The sequence below is a fragment of the Mobula hypostoma genome, chromosome 20, assembly GCF_963921235.1.
Source record: "Mobula hypostoma chromosome 20, sMobHyp1.1, whole genome shotgun sequence".
Classification (NCBI taxonomy): Eukaryota; Metazoa; Chordata; class Chondrichthyes; order Myliobatiformes; family Myliobatidae; genus Mobula; species Mobula hypostoma.
The window spans coordinates 51,190,418-51,206,466 of record NC_086116.1 but is presented as its reverse complement, the minus strand read 5'-3'; the positions used below and the strand labels follow the sequence as shown (position 1 = coordinate 51,206,466).

The 16,049-nt window shown below is 44.0% G+C and overlaps 1 protein-coding gene across 8 annotated transcripts in view; it reads right to left on the bottom strand.

Annotated features, from left to right (window-relative positions):
- The window catches only part of ccdc136b (coiled-coil domain containing 136b), an 84,884-nt gene that overhangs the window by 50,677 nt on the left and 18,158 nt on the right, over positions 1 to 16,049 (bottom strand). For 4 of the 8 annotated variants that reach the window (XM_063072909.1, XM_063072908.1, XM_063072912.1 and 1 more), the window contains 5 exons: positions 13,944 to 14,006; positions 11,210 to 11,305; positions 7,043 to 7,319; positions 6,391 to 6,450; positions 5,157 to 5,216 (listed from right to left, as the gene is read on the bottom strand). In XM_063072909.1, the coding sequence (XP_062928979.1) occupies positions 5,157 to 5,216; positions 6,391 to 6,450; positions 7,043 to 7,319; positions 11,210 to 11,305; positions 13,944 to 13,991 (541 nt within the window). In that variant the 5' untranslated portion in view covers positions 13,992 to 14,006. Of the gene's footprint in view, positions 1 to 3,557; positions 3,789 to 5,156; positions 5,217 to 6,390; positions 6,451 to 7,042; positions 7,320 to 9,555; positions 9,639 to 11,209; positions 11,306 to 13,943; positions 14,007 to 16,049 lie in introns of those variants that run through there. The other 4 variants (XM_063072915.1, XM_063072914.1, XM_063072913.1 and 1 more) reach the window with 4 other exon arrangements.

Genomic DNA, 16,049 nt, shown 5'->3' with positions numbered 1-16,049 from the left:
AAGTGCGTGACCACACACTCCCCAACACTGCATTCCATCTGCCACCTCTTTGCCTATTCTCCTAATCTGTCTACGTCCTTCTGCAGCCTTCCTGCTTCTTCAACACTACCTGCCCCTCCACTATCTTCATATTGTCCCCAAACATGGCCACAAAGCCATCAATTTCGTCATCCAAATCATTAAAACACAACATAAAAAGAAGTGGTCTCAACACAGGCCCCTGTGGAACACTAGTCACTGAAAGCCAATCTGAAAGGATCCATTTATTTCCACTCCTTGCCTCCTGCCAATCAGCCAATGCTCTATCCATGCTAGTATCTTTCCTGTAATACCCTGGTCTCTTACCTTGTGCAGCACCTTATCAAGGGCCTTCTGAAAATCCAGGACACAACATCCACCAATTGTCTATCCTTCCTGTTATTTCTTCAAAGGATCCCAACAGATTTGTCAGGCAAGATTTTCTCTTGAGGAAACCCTGCTGACTTTGGTCTATCTTATGATGTGCCCCCAAAACCACATCCTTAACAATCAACTCCAACATCTTCCCAACCACCGAGGTTGGACCAACTGGCCTATAATTTCCTTTCTTCTCCCTCCCTCCCTTCTTGAAGAGTGGAGTGACATTTGCAATTTTCCAATCCTCCAGACATATCCAGCATCAAGGCTCTACACTCAGCCAGCTCCAAAGGAGGGCCACATTGTTTGCATGTCTCACTTCCAAATCAGATGCACGATTCCAAACTCCATCATGATGGAAGATCACTGAGTGGACGCAGAAAACACTTCACAAGTGATTTGAAAGTCTCCTTGAAATAAAGTAGCATCCTCACTGACTTATGGGAATCCTTAACCCACAGCAAATCAAAAAGGACAAGGGGTACTTGGGAAGACTCTAAGAATCTTTAGAACTCTGTGTCTGAATTGCATGGATGGAAAAGAATGGAAGGAGCAAACCACCTCTCACATTATTCCATGCACTTTGTATCCTGTAAAGCACTTTCTATCTACCTGTGAGCGAATCTGTAGATCCCGCATAGACCTTAACAGCTACCTCAAAAAATACGGAGCTGGGGTGGAGGAAAGTACTGCTTAATCCCACTGGGCTGCTAAAGGAGGAGATATTCCCTGGGTAATGTCAGCTGCTCATCTTTTTCTTCATGCTCTTTGAATACTCATAGCAGCTGCTTATATCTGAAAAGTGTGATCATCACCAACCTTTGCCAGTGAGGGTGTTCTTCCCCTGAGCAATTTGTTGCCCAGTTTTTAGCATGATACATCGGCATATGATCCTCACTCTAGATTCCACGCTGCAAGGCTGTGAGGTTTCCATTCCAGTCTGGTTTCTAAAGACCACATAGCGGAGGATCCAATGTTTCATGGATACCTACCTACACAGGTCCATCACCACAAGGCATACCATGGAAATTTGTGCTTCAGGGTGTGGTTTGTTTCTCGACTAATCTATATGTAAAGAAAATCATAGAGAAATGTATAGAACACGTGGTACTACAAAAAGAGAGAGCTGGGAGCATACAGTTCCTTGGTAGTGCTATTTGAAGCGAGTGTGTGCAATGTTGATCCTATTCCACATCCTTCAAAGATGAGACACAACATACGAATAGAATTTAATGACCCCTGCAACGGCGTGATCCACACTAGGTTACTGCCTGGCACTGTAGCAGCTGTATTTCCAACATGTAGCAAATGTGGCGGTGAGGTTTGATATATAATATCCTGCTCAAATAATTTGCTTTCAGTTTAGAAACCTTGCAACAATCACTTAAGTGAAGTCAGGTTGCTCTGCTGGTCAATGTGACTGGCACAGTGGTGGATTTCACGATGTATGGTGGAGGATGCGGAATAGGCCATGGTGGACAGTGTGGGGGTGACCTTCAGAAAAAATGTGTGACACAAAGTGAAAATACTCTTCCATTCTTCGCTTGAGAAGGCAATGTGAATTCCATAATCTGGCACTGGCCTTTGGGTCTGAGGGTCAAATGGCACCTCACTTCTATCTTAAGTTATCACAACAGCACAGAGGGGAATCCAGAGTAAGGATGTGCTAAATGTGAGGATACCAAGATCAGAGCCATGACTGAACGAGGGCGAAATGGACCCACGATCAAAAGTCGCCCATTTGAGACAGTAGCAGTTGCAGTGAGATCTGAAGGGGAGAAGGCAGGAGTGCAGAAAAGGAATGAGCTGCTGACATCAGCCAGGGAATGTCTCCTTCTTCCCAAGCAGCCCTGTGGGGTTGCTCTTCCACTCCAGTCTGTGGGTTTTGAGGTAGCAGATGAGACCCATATGGGATCCACAGACTCTCCTACAGATAGACTTCTGGATTTAAGCAAAAATTTTACTCTCATTATGCAAGAGGAAGGTCAATGTACAATTGATTGATCTAATTGTAGGAAGCATGGTTAAGAGGTTTACCAATGATACCAAAATTGTCATTGTGGTTGATAGTTGGGAAGAAAACTCTACCTTAAAAAAAAGGTATTACCACTGTGATTAGGAAGTCACATAAATGGCAAACAGAACTCATTTCAAAGAAGTGCGAGATCATGCATCAGTACAAGGCAAACAAGGCAGCAGAGTACATGACTAATGGTAAGATACATTTAAGTGCGAGGAACAGGGATCTCAGTGTGTACCTCTTCAAAGGCAACAGCATGGCTAGAAAAGATAGCGAAGAAGGCTTGTGGATATGTGTTTTTATTGCCTGAGAAAATAATAAGCAAGAAGGTCATAATATTACAGGAAGAATGTGGTTGCACAAGAGAGGTTTTAGAGGAAATTCTGTTCCTAGGGCTCAACAACATTTGTAATCAGAAAAGACCATATAGGCAGGGTGTGTTTTCTTTGGAATAAGGACAACGATGGGGGATTTAATTGAGTTTGAGGTGTATAAAATTATATGAGGTCTAGGCAGGGTACACAGATAGAACCTATTTCCATCAGCAGAGTAATCAGAAACTGGGGTCAGGAAATTCTCACCACACTTGAAGTCCTGGATGAGTACTGTAACTGACAGAGCCACTGGGAAGTTTGATTAACCCAAGTCGATTTTTTTGGCCTCCTGCCATGCTGTTATTTTTTTTAAATGAATTTGCTTTCCAAACAACACAACCCACCATTTAATAAATGGCTGGATGTTTACAATCTCACGCATACCAAGACCACCACCACTTTTCAGTTCACGAGCCTTGCATTCTGTCCCTGTTGCCTCTCTGATGGATGCAGTGTTCCCAGTACAGCACCTCCGACAATGCAGCTGTCTTTTAGTTCTGTGCCCTGATGGTTCACTGCTTCCCCTCACACGCTGCGGCATAGGACACTGTCAGTGCTGCCCTCTGGCAGTGCAAATCCTCCCGGCCTAATGATGGAGCATTTCCTCAGTGCTGATCTTCTGACAGAACGTAGAACACAGAACACAGAACACAAGAACTGTACAGGCCCTTCAGCCACAACGTCGTGCCGACCTTTTAACCTACTCGAAGATCAATCTATCCCTTCCCTCCCACACACAGCCCTCCGTGTTTCTTTCATTCACATACCTAAGAGTCTGCAGAAGACTTTTACTCTGTGTCTGTCCTTTCTGAGGTATACAATTCATCGGTTCCTTTTTGATCCAGTTTAAACAAAGCATTAGATTTTTTTTTTTGGGTCCTTCAACTGCTTATATGGATCAAATTTCAGCCAATATAACAGCGGGTTAGAGAGGGAGTATTTCGTTCATCTGCCCTTTCAGTCCAAAGATTGATTTCCTGCAGCTTTCTGGATTTATATTCACTCTGAATTAGAATTCCAGTGGGTTTATGTCCGGGAGCTGCCATGGCGCCACCTGGTGCAACACTGATGAAGTTCAGCAATATTTCGCCAACCCAGGACTGATAGCAGGAGCAGGAATAGGCAGGTACAGATGGTAATGATAAGGTACTTCACCTCCAATATGTCTATGAACTTCTTTCATAAGTATTGCACTGCCACACGGAGGTGTGTGCACTTTTCACTGGGAATTGACACATACATTCAATGCCAGCTCGTTGTTAGAATCGTGAACCACTGACCCCTATTCCATTCTCACTCCGTGACTGTGTAGTAATTAGAAGACGATTCTCTTCTCCATACTCACTCCATTTCTCACTATTCCTCTGCTTGAACAGTCACCTAAGTTTCCTTTCCAAAATGCAAAAATATCTGCACCCCGTACCTATGCAGGGAACCCACCATCCATGGTCCAACGATGGAGTAGAGAAAATTCCTGCGTCTTAGCCTTGTGACTCACCCTTCCAATGCTGATGATCCCTGGCATTTAACTTCCATGCCAGGGAAATCCATGCTGTCTAAGTTGCATGCCATCTTGGTCAATGTCTCCCATCCACTACATAATGTACTGGGTGGGCACAGGAGTACATTCAGCCAGAGACTCATTACACCGAGATGCAGCACAGAGCGTCATAGGAAGTCAATCCTGCCTGTGGCCATCAAACTTTACAACTCCTCCCTTGGAGGGTCAGACACCCTGAGCCAACAGGCTGGTCCTGGACTTATTTCATAATTTACTGGCATAATTTACATATTACTATTTAACTATTTATGGTTCTATTACTATTTATTATTTATGGTGCAACTGTAATGAAAACCAATTTCCCCTGGGATCAATAAAGTATGACTATGACTATGACTAATCAGTCCATCAATACTCTCATGCTGAATGCCTCCACTAAGTCTCCTCTGTCATTGTGAAGTGTATCTCTATCTTGTTCCCCGGAGATTCTGGATGTCCAGTGTGAAGAGTGAAGAATATCTGCAGAATCTCCCAGAAACTCTGGATTTCCATTCCAGAAATCATTCAGAAGAATCTCTCTGCTCCCAAATATGTTTGAGCCTGTCCACAATGAGAAAGTAAAAATGCACACTTGACTATCAGCTAAAGGCAGATTCAGGGATCACATGCCAGGCACAGACTCTACCCATTCCATTTAAATTTGCAGTCACAATTGATACAATATGAGGGTTCAACCTGACCCAAGGACTGGGATAATTCTCTTCCTCCTTTATACCATCTCTAAAACATCACAACACAAGTGAGAATATTGTTAGTGAGTATTCTAATCTGTGACACAGAGTGCAGTAACTAATAAGGGACTCACCACTCATATCACGGACAATTGCCTGCTGACGCAGAACCTTCACCTCTGGGGGACCTCTCTCTAAAACATATTGAAATTAAACATGTATTACTGGGGTTGTTCAGGATGTAAACAAAAGTAGCTTATTTCCACAATCAAGAGTCTATTTAAGATAGAGGTGATCCAGAAACTCCAGGGAACAATATAGAGTCAACACCTTTGAGGGAAGCAGGAGGTCTTAGTCAGCACCTCCAGGGGAAGAGTGGAAAGTGAGCATTTTCAGAGAAGGGGAAAGAGTCAGAACCTTCAGGGGAAGGGGTAAGTGTCTGTACATTCAGAGGAAGAAGGAAGTGTTAGTACATTCAGAGGAAGAGGGAAGTGTCAGTACCTTCATGGGAAGGGGGAAGTGTCAGTACTTTCATAGGAAGGGGGAAGTGACAATACCTTCAGGGGAAGGGGGACGTGTCAATACATTCAGGGGAAGGGGGAAGTGACAATACCTTCAGGGGAAGGGGGAAGTGTCAGTACATTCAGGGGAAGGGGGAAGTGTCAGTACCTTCAGGGGAAGGAGGAAGTGTCAGTACATTCAGGGGAAGGGGGACGTGTCAATACATTCAGGGGAAGGGGGAAGTGTCAGTACATTCAGGGGAAGGGGGAAGTGTCAGTACCTTCAGGGGAAGGAGGAAGTGTCAGTACATTCAGGGGAAGGGGGAAGTGTCAATACATTCAGGGGAAGGAGGAAGTGTCACTACTTTCAGAGGAAGGGGGAAGTGTCAGTACATTCAGGGGAAGGGGGAAGTGTCAGTACATTCAGAGGAAGGGGCAAGTGTCAGTACCTTCAGGGGAAAGGGGAAGTGTCAGTCCCTTCAGGGGAAGGGGGAAGTGTCAGTACCTTCAGGGGAAGAGGGAAGTGTCAGTACATTCAGGGGAAGGGGGAAGTGTCAGTACCTTCAGGGGAAGAGGGAAGTGTCAGTACCTTCAGGGGAAGGGGAAGTGTCAGTACATTCAGAGGAAGGGGGAAGTGTCAGTACTTTCAGGGGAGGGGGGGAAGAGAGCACCTTTCAGGGAGAAGAGAGAGCTAACACCTTCAGGAAGGGAGGACAGTCTGCACATTCAGTGGGGGTTTGTGTCTGAGAGTCAGTACTTTCCGGGGAGAGTGGGGTGAATAAGGGCACAATTGCAGTAACATTAAGATCTTCATCACAGGGCAATACTGTGCTGACAAGGGCAATACTGTGCTGACAAGGACAGTTACCACTCATGTCTCTGATCATGGCTTGTTTACGGAGAATCTTCGATTCCTGAAGTCTTTTTTCTGCAACAATGAAATATGGGAAAGTATAAGCTTATAATGATTATCAAATAGGCATTTCAGTTATATATTTAAATAAGAAATGTTGCATGCAAGAGAGAAAAATAGCCTCCCTCACGTCCCACAACTGCCAACTCTATTCCCACTCTCCCAATCCCACAGCCCAAATTCCAGCCCTCTAGGACCTACGTCCACACCCTATCCCTACCCATAACACCCCTTCTGTCCCAGCACACCACCCTCAACACCATTCACTGAGATGCCATACTAGACCGCATCCTCACCCCTAATCCCAAATATACCCCATCCTCACCTTGACCTATCCCATCCCCGATTACATAGTCATCCCATCAGGACCTCACATGCTCTTCCCAGGGCCTATCCGTGCATTCCCTACCCCCATGGCCCCAAATACCCAGATCCCTGCCCGTCATCACTTCTTCCCCGAAGTCCAAGACTCTATCCTCAGGCCCCAAACCCAACCTACAAGTTCCAAGACACTCCTTCCCCAGTTCCCAAACACCTAAATTTACGCCCACCCAAGGTCCCAGAAGTCCTATCCTCAGTTACTGAACCATGCAGTTCCAGCACTTACCTTTCCGTAGAGTTGGTCTTCGACGTTTCTTGTTCAACCCATCCTCCATGTCATTGTCAGGTGAAGCTAGTTCTTTCACTTCCAGAATGTCCCCACCGTCTTTCTTCCCTCCCTCAGCGTTTCCTGTATTCACCTCCACAAGCTTCTCCTGGTCGTTTGTACTCATCAGCTCCTGCACCTTCGCTTCCATGGTTGTGTGTTTGATTCTGATTTCCAAGTCTGATCGATATGGTTTCCTCCTCTTCACTGTCAGATTAGCACATTCAGCCTGAGTGTCCTGGAGAGGAATGTACCCACTGGTAAATTCATCACCTTCATACTCAGGAGCATCGCGGTTAGATAGAATCAGTGTAAAGCAAAGTGCCATTTACTTCTTTCCCAACCACCTTGTCATATACAGTACCCTCTCACAGATCAAACTCTGAATGCAGAGTTTAACAGGATCTTTAAAAGGAAACTTTAGGAGTTGTAAAGGAGATGATTTGATCATTGCTCACAGAAAGGAAGGGATGTAGGATGAGAGCCAAGGTGTACAAGACATTTGGTAGAAGTGGACAGTTTCCACCTTGATATAGGTAATGTTAATCAGACCGCCTTAATAAGCAACACACACACACACACACACACACACAATGCATGAGGAACTCAGCAGGTCAGGCAGCATCAATGGAAGTGAATAAACAGTCAATGTTTCAGGTTGAGACCCTTTATCAGTTTTTCGTACTCTACAGATGCTGCCTGACCTGCTAAATTCCTTCAGCATTTTGTGTGTGTTACTTTGGATTTCCAGCATCTGCAGATTTTCTTGTGTTTGTCACCTTAGTAAGTGAAGTTTCGGTCAGAAACGTCTGTCATATATATTACGAGTCTGATTTGACTTGGTACAAGTACCGTCAGTCTGATAAATCTTGACACAGGTACAGTTAGCTACATTCATTTTAGTACAGACAGTCGGCTTGATAATACATGTTGATGTATGAACTGCTAATAAGATGCACACACACAACACAATTAATCAGAGACATCGGACTCCAGTGAGCAGCTGAAGGTACTGACAGTTAGATATCCTCAAATGCAAGCACAGTCAGGACAGACCTGCCACAGGCACGGAGCTCCTTTACTGCATGTAGCCATTGTCATCCAGTTAAATATCCGTCAACAGTCCATTATTCAGACATTGTCAGGGCCTTTTGATACAAGGATTGGTTAGATACACCTTGTTATTTGTGGCAGTTAATTACAGTGTCAATCTGATACACCTTAGTACAGCCATTGTCAGAGACACCTTGGTAAAAACATTCAGCTGGGGATATGTGAGTCAGACACACACTGGGGCATGTTCTGTTAGTCAAATATACCCAAGTTCCATCCAGAGAAATCCAGTCCGTGGGTGTGGACTCTACTGGGATACACGCCGTGGGTGATCTCCTGAAGTGTTACTATCTGTGGGTGATTTCCCTACTGGCAAATGATCTGGGAGCGCTGCCTTTGCAGGGTATAGTTTGTGCATTATATTCTTGCTGGGTTTGAGTTCTGGATGCCCTCTCTATTGTGATGCAGCCTCTGGGTGGTGTCTATACTGTAACATAACTTGTGCCTATTTTCTCCACTGAGGTATGATCTGTCGTGGTTATACTACTGGGGTATGGCTTTTGAGTGCAGTCTCTGGGAGGGGTTCTGGGTGTGGTCTCACTGAGGGTATGGTTAACGTATGATGCCTTTGTTGGGCTAAGGTCTGTATGTTCTTTTGCTGCTAGGATGTGGGCACAGTACCTGTCACTTGGTGGAGTACAGTCTATGCACGCTGTCTGTACTGCACTATGGTGTGCGCGTGTGCCTCCTCAGGAGTTTGGTCAATGCCTTCTGTCTCTGTTTGGATAGAGTGTGCGGGTTCTCACACTATAACGTGAAAGGAACAGTGAGAGAGGTAGTGTGAACGCAATGCCTTGCTCTCTCTCCATCAAGGATTTGTGATCAGAACCCAGCAGTGACTCCAACCCTCAGCAGAGCACAAATCACAAGGACTCAGTGCGACTCAGTACTATTGTGTAAAGATCCACTGACCTGTCAGAAAGCAACAGATCTGGACATGAATCTAAGTTATACAGGTACCTAACGTAGCTATCAGGATGCATTTGCAGGATGGAGAGCACTGGTGGAACCAGCACAGAAGCAGTGATTATAAATATCAAGTAGATAAGTGTGTTATTGACGGTGATGCTGTGCCAGGAAGCTGGCACTTCCCCAGCAATGAATCATCTCGAGCCCAGTCTGGAGCACCGTCTGTGGGTGCTGTCATTGCTACAGTATGGTCTGTTGGTGATGTCTCTGAGGCAGCAAGTCCTGTGGGTGCCACCTCTGCTGGGATAGAGTCTGTAGATGTTGTTTCTGTTGAGGCACAGTCTCTGCTCGCGTCTGATGTATGGGTGCTATCACTCTTTGGGGTTGGCGTATGGGTATTGTTTGGTCTAAGGTGCCTCCTCTTCTGGTATCTTATGACCAACAAGTGTCACCTCTGCTGGATGACGACAGTCTGTGGTTGCTGCATCTGCTGGGCTCCTTCCTAGCCCTTGTTCGCCATCCAGATATGTTCCACCTGGGAAGAAGGAGGGTCGTCAGTGGTTTAGGTGTCCTTTGCTTGTATATTGTGTGGCGCGTGGCCAAGTGGTTATGGCGTTGGACTAGCTATCTGAAGGTCGTGGGTTCGAGCCTCGGCCGGGGCAGCATGTCTGTCCTTGAGCAAGGCACTTAACCACACAATACTCCAGTCTACCCAGCTGAGAATGGGTACTGGCAAAAAAATGCTGGGGGTTAACCTCGCAATAGACTGGCGTCCTATCCGGGGGGGGGGGGGGGAGTCTCGTACTCTCAGTCGCTTCACGCCATGGAAACCAGCATCAGCATCAGCCTGATGGGCCACAAGGCTCGTGACAGACTTTAGTTGCTTGTATATTAGGATACTGGAATGGAGACTGCTGCACAGAGCTGTACCCTGCAACAAGTTCATAAGCCTGTATATGGATCTTCCAGTGGCGTGTCATTTCTATGGGCTGGAAGAGACTGTATATTACATGTACATGGAATGTGCAAAGCTGCAGTCACTTTTTGCATATCTGAAGGAGCTGCTCCTTGCCTTCTGGTTGCATTTTAGCCCCACTCTCTTCATATTTGGACTTAGTATGGGGGTGGCATGGGAAGAGGAGGATATCTGAGTAAACTTGCCCCTGGGGTTGACCAAATTAGCTACCCTTGGGTCCTCGAGACAGACAGACAAGGACTCCATCTGGACAGACTGTCTGGTTATTTTCTGGGGGCACATCTGTGCTCGGGTGTTCACAGATACCTCGGAGGTGTTCCGTGACTGTTGGGCACCACAGGGGGAAAATGGCATCCCAGATGAGGATGGAAATATTTTAGTTCATGTCAGTTATTGTTGTCTCTTGTGCTTTTATTGTAGTTTGCAGTAACATAGAAGTTTGAATAAACATATTTTTGTATAAAGAATAAGACTCTAAGGGTGCTGACACTACCAGATAAAAGCAAAGGCAGTGTTGTGAGGAAGACACTGCTGAACACACACGAATATGAGTTACAGGGGTATCTCACTTAGCACTCAAGAACAAGAGCTTTAATGGAACCAGCACTGAAAAGATTCATTATAGTAAAGTAGGAGCTGCTTGTCACTGATTTGGCACCACGGAGAAACCTCTGGCTGCAGGTGAGCAGTGCAGCTAAACAAAGAGGAGGAGGATTCATCTTCCAGTGGGAAGTGATGAGACTGGGTGGTCTGTCAACACAGGGTGGTCATTGCCACTCCCCAGCAATGGTGCAAGTCAGGGAGTAGCAGCAAGCCCCACATCCCCACGGCTCACCCGTCCCACATTACAGCAATCCTGGTAAGGAACTTTCTCCCCTTACCAGAGACAATTCTTTCACATCAGCATCCTGGCATGGCATCAGGAAGGGCAAGCGATCACACTGAGTTTCCAGCATAGAACTTCCGTGGAGTTTTTTTAAAGAGTACAGATGGGTATACGAATGTTCGAACAGAGGGTCCAAGAGCACTATAATGAATCAGTGGTTTGTGGAGTATTGCTCGTCGAGGAGCAAGGATAAACCAGCCTAAGAGGGCCAGGCTTAATACTATGGGAAGGGAGAGGACTGTACCTGCCAGACATTGTCAGAGAGGAGCTGTGTGTTGGTTAGTAAATACTGCAGCGTCTCCAACTTCTGTTCCAGGAGCTGCTCACGCTGCAAAGCCTCCTACAATAAAAAAACAAAACACACAAATTTAACTGCTGCAACATTCTGAACAAATGGTAAAAGTCATTGGCTAATCGTAACCCTAGCCATGCACTATCATCTTCATAGACTTATGACAACCTTAACAACACAATCATTATCGTAGGAACCTTGCTACGCAGGGAACATCCACTAACTATGAGAAATCTACCGTAACGTCCTTGCTGCCATACAGAAAACACACCTACTGCCCTAAAACTCTTCAGAATCTAATAAAGTACTGTGCGTTGCCTGTCCTGGGGCACACAGCAAACAAGCAACATACTATGATCGCCACTGGACCCAGGGTAACCTTAGCAATGACTATAGCAACCTCTGCTATGCACACTGACTGTCATTGGGTACAACATATCTAGCAACACATACTGGGTGTCATAGTGTGTAGAAACTCCAGCAATGCAGATTGGTTTCCAAGGGATTAGGTACCATAGCATTGCTTAAAGGCTATGATTTTCACTGGTAACCCTGGAAATATACACTGGGTATCACAGGGTATGGCACTCCTAGCACGGCATGCCAAATATAATTGGTTTTGGTCATTTCAGCAACATTTGTTAGATGTAAGATTATATGTTAAGATTACCACATTGCTAAAATTAACCAATGTATGTTGGCCATGATAAACTATATTAAATTCAGAAACACACACTGACTGTCTCAGACCACATGCAGATGAGACGGTTGGGTTGTTGAAAGAATTACGGGAAGAGATTGCAGGGGCCCTAACATAATCTTCCAGCAATGCTCAGTCATTGGAACATTGAATATATTGCAACCTTGTTCAAAAAATGATAATGGGAACCACTGACCAGTCAGTTTAAACTTGGAAGTTGGGAAAATTTTAGTAACTACAATCAGAGACAAAATTATTCAGACAGGTGAGGGTTGGTTGGAGGAAGCAGCATCAATTTGTTGAGCATTTCAAGGTTACTTAACTTTATTGAGCTTTTTGAAGAAGTACTCAGAGGATTGAAAGAAGGAAGTGCAATTGGATGTGATATATATGGATTTGATGAGGTGCCACATGATGCCCTTGTTATGAAAACTGAAGGTCATGGAATAAAAGGGGTTGTAGCAACTTGGTAGAACGTAACGGGGAACAAAGAGCAAATTGTACACCAAGATATTTTTTAAACTAGAGGGAATTATGCAGTAGAGTTCCCTAGGGGGTCGGTACTAAGATCACTGCTTTTTAAATACAGTATGCATTAATGATTTCAACTGATTTTCAAAATGTACAGATGGCACAACACTTGAAGGCGTAGTGAACTGTGAGGAAGATAGTAATAGACATCAAGGAGATACAGAACGGTGGAAAGGTCAGACAGATAACAGAAGAAACTTAATATGGAGAAATGTGAAGTGTTACATTTGATTGTAAAAAAATGAGAAGAGGTGGCATAACTTTAGAAAGACTGCAAGAACAGAGGGAGCAGTGAATACATATTTCTTTGAAAGTGGCAGGCCAAGTTGAGAAAGAGATTAAAAAACATCAAATGTAACCCTGGGTTTTATAAACAGAAAGACAGAGCAGAAGAACAAGGAGGTCATCATGAAGCCTCATATAATACTGCATCAGCTACATTTGATGTTTCCCATAAGGGACAAAGGGGATTTACCAAAATTATTCCAGGATGATAGTCTTCAACATGTAAATTGGTAAATTAGTTTATTACTGAGGTACAGTGCATACTGTCCATACAGATTAATTCATTACAATGGTGGATAGACTAAAGAACCTCAAGTTATTTCCTTGGGACAGAGGAGGTTGCGAGGAGATCCGCTAGTAGTATTTAAAATAATGATGGGTACAGATATGCACGATAAAAAGAAACTGGTGTCATTGACAAGAGAGCAGAAGAATTAGGGGGTGGTTAAGGAGTGAAATGCATTGCCGAAGGTTACTAGTAGGGACAGATTCATTCAATTGTAATATTTAAAAAAACAAACTTATCCAAAATGAATTAAGTTGCAGAGCTCTAGGGGAAAAGGCAGGGGACTGGGGCAGGCTGGATTGCTTTTGCATAGAACTAGTACTAAATACATTGTCCAGATAGCTTCCTTTCATGCTGAAACTATTCTGTGCTTCATGATTCTAAGAAAACGACACAGCAGGTATGACAGGAGGTCATTTCAAGTTGCCTCAACTGAAGAAATAATGAAAAACAACAGGAGGCCACATAATAATAAATTCCTTCAGATGAGAAGCAGCATCACAAAGAGTAGCTGGCTGAAGGTGGCACTGATATGTGGGAGTGAGTGCCTCATCTGACACACACAGATGTATCTACAGAAGGAAAACCAGTTCTTCCTTTCAACGATACTTGATTCAGTATTCCAGCAGTTGCCCTGATGGAAAGAAGAGTTCAACTTGAAGAGATAAAGGACTGACATTTGTGCTCCATGATGGCAAAAAATATCAGTCAGAGAACTCTGGACAACAGTGGCCTCTCCTCAACCCATCATCATCCTGCTGAAGTGCCAAGTGCTACTAATATTCATCAACAAAGACAATCTTGTGATGAAATAAAACTATGGTCTAAAAATGGAACAGAAATCCCGAAGTGAAACGAACACTTGAGATGAATGTATGGCTCACCTTAAGATATTCCGCTAGTTGGTTCAGTTCCCGTGAGAACGGATTCATACAGTCAATCGAGTGCTAAGAAGAGAGAAGGGGAATCAATGGAATGTATAACCCATACCTGGAAGCACATTAGGGATAGGAATTGGTGACTTAATGAGAACTATTGGCAGAAACCAATGGCTAAGTGAGTATCACAGATATGACTCAATAACTGGAATGAGATACAGGCAAGAATTAACCTCAGTAATGCTACAGATAAGAAATGGCATCTGCAAGTAAATTACAGACAAAGGCTCTGTGTTAATATAGTTGTAGCAAATGACTTACCATCTGACAGGATGAGGGATTGAGCTTGCAACAAAGAGAAAAGGAGAATTCCTCTTGTAGTCAATGTGTTACAGGAAATAGTTATGGAGAAATTGAGTTTCAAAGGGAACATGAATAAATACTTGAAAATGAGGCATCTGCAGGGCTATAAGATCAGGGGAGTGGGAATGTTATACTTTCAGAAGACTGGTACAGGCACAGTGAGCCAAATATCTTCAATCTGTGCTCTATCATTTTAAGATTTAATTCTTTGTTGCGATACTTTATTGTACTGTACATCAATTGTCTGCCATGATTATAAACCAATAGAGTCTAACTATAGACAAATAATTCAGAGCTGTGAAATCCTTTGTGATACTCAAGCATGTGAGGTAAGTTATAAAAGCAGATTTTTCTCACTCAGTCTTTCCACTGGTTAACTATTCATCACAAGATCACAAGACAAAGGAGCAGAAGTAGGCCATTCGGCCCATCGAGTCTGCTCTGCAGCTCCCCCATGAGCTAAACTATTCACCCATCTAGTTCCAATTTCCGGCCTTTTCCCCATATCCTTTGATATCCTGACTAATTAGATACCTGTCAATCTCCTCCTTAAACACCCTCAGTGATCGGGCCTCCACAGCTGTTTGTGGCAACGAATTCCACAAATCCACGACCCTCTGGCTAAAAATATTTCTCCTCATCTCTGTTTTAACTGGGTACCCTCTAATTCTAAGACTATGGCCTCTTGTCCTGGACTCACCCACCAAGGGAAACAACCTTTCCACATCTACTCTGTCCAACCCTTTCAACATTCATCCTTTATAACCTTGAACAAAGCTCGAACACTAAATATATTCAGAGGGAAGATACAGTAAATTGATGAACATAGAAAATCACTTAGCCAGTCAGGCTACATCTTCTGAAAAAGAAATAGTCCTTAATATTTTAGGCTGAATACCCTTCATCAGAGATGGGGATGTTTGGATATAAGAGAATCAAGGCAATTGGACTTCTAAAACAAAACTGTTAGAGGCATTGCTGTTGGGTAGGGAGCTCCATGATTGAAACCCAGGAACAATGAAGGAAAAGAGAAAACATTTCCAAGTTGGATGGCAAGTGGCTCGGAATGGAATTAATGGGTGATGGTTTTCCAATGCACTTGCTGCCTCTGGCTATTTTGATGGTTCGCTGAGATTTTAGGATATGCTGTCAGAATACAATATGGATCCAATAGGGTCTTTTAAGAGGCTCCTGGACAGGTACATGGAACTCAGAAAAATAGAGGGCAGTGGGTAACCCTAGGTAATTTCTAAGGTAAGGACATGTTTGGCACAGCTTTGTGGGCCGACGGGCCAGTATTGTGCTGTAGGTTTTCTACGTTTCTATGTTTCTAATACACACAAAATATTGGGGGAACACAGCAGGTAAGGCAGCATCTATGGAAAAGAGTACAGTCGGTGTTTTGGGCCAAGGCCAAATGTGGCATCAAAGAGCACTGGTAAATTCAGTAGATATTAGGGAGAAAATGGTTTAATGGTGAGAACCATACCCTGTACAAAGAAGGAGACTGTACCATAGAGAGACACAGTAGGGAAAGGCACTTCAACCTATTGAATACATGCTGATAATCAACCTTCCAATTACATTAACCCTATATTAATTCTATTTTTTTAGATTTATGGTTGTTGAAGATCAAGCATCCCAGCACTAAGAATCAGTTCCTGAGAACAGTGTTCTGAGTCCAATGATCTTCAGCTGCTAATTTATCAATGATCTTCCTTCCTTCATTCAGTTACAAGTGGAGTGTTC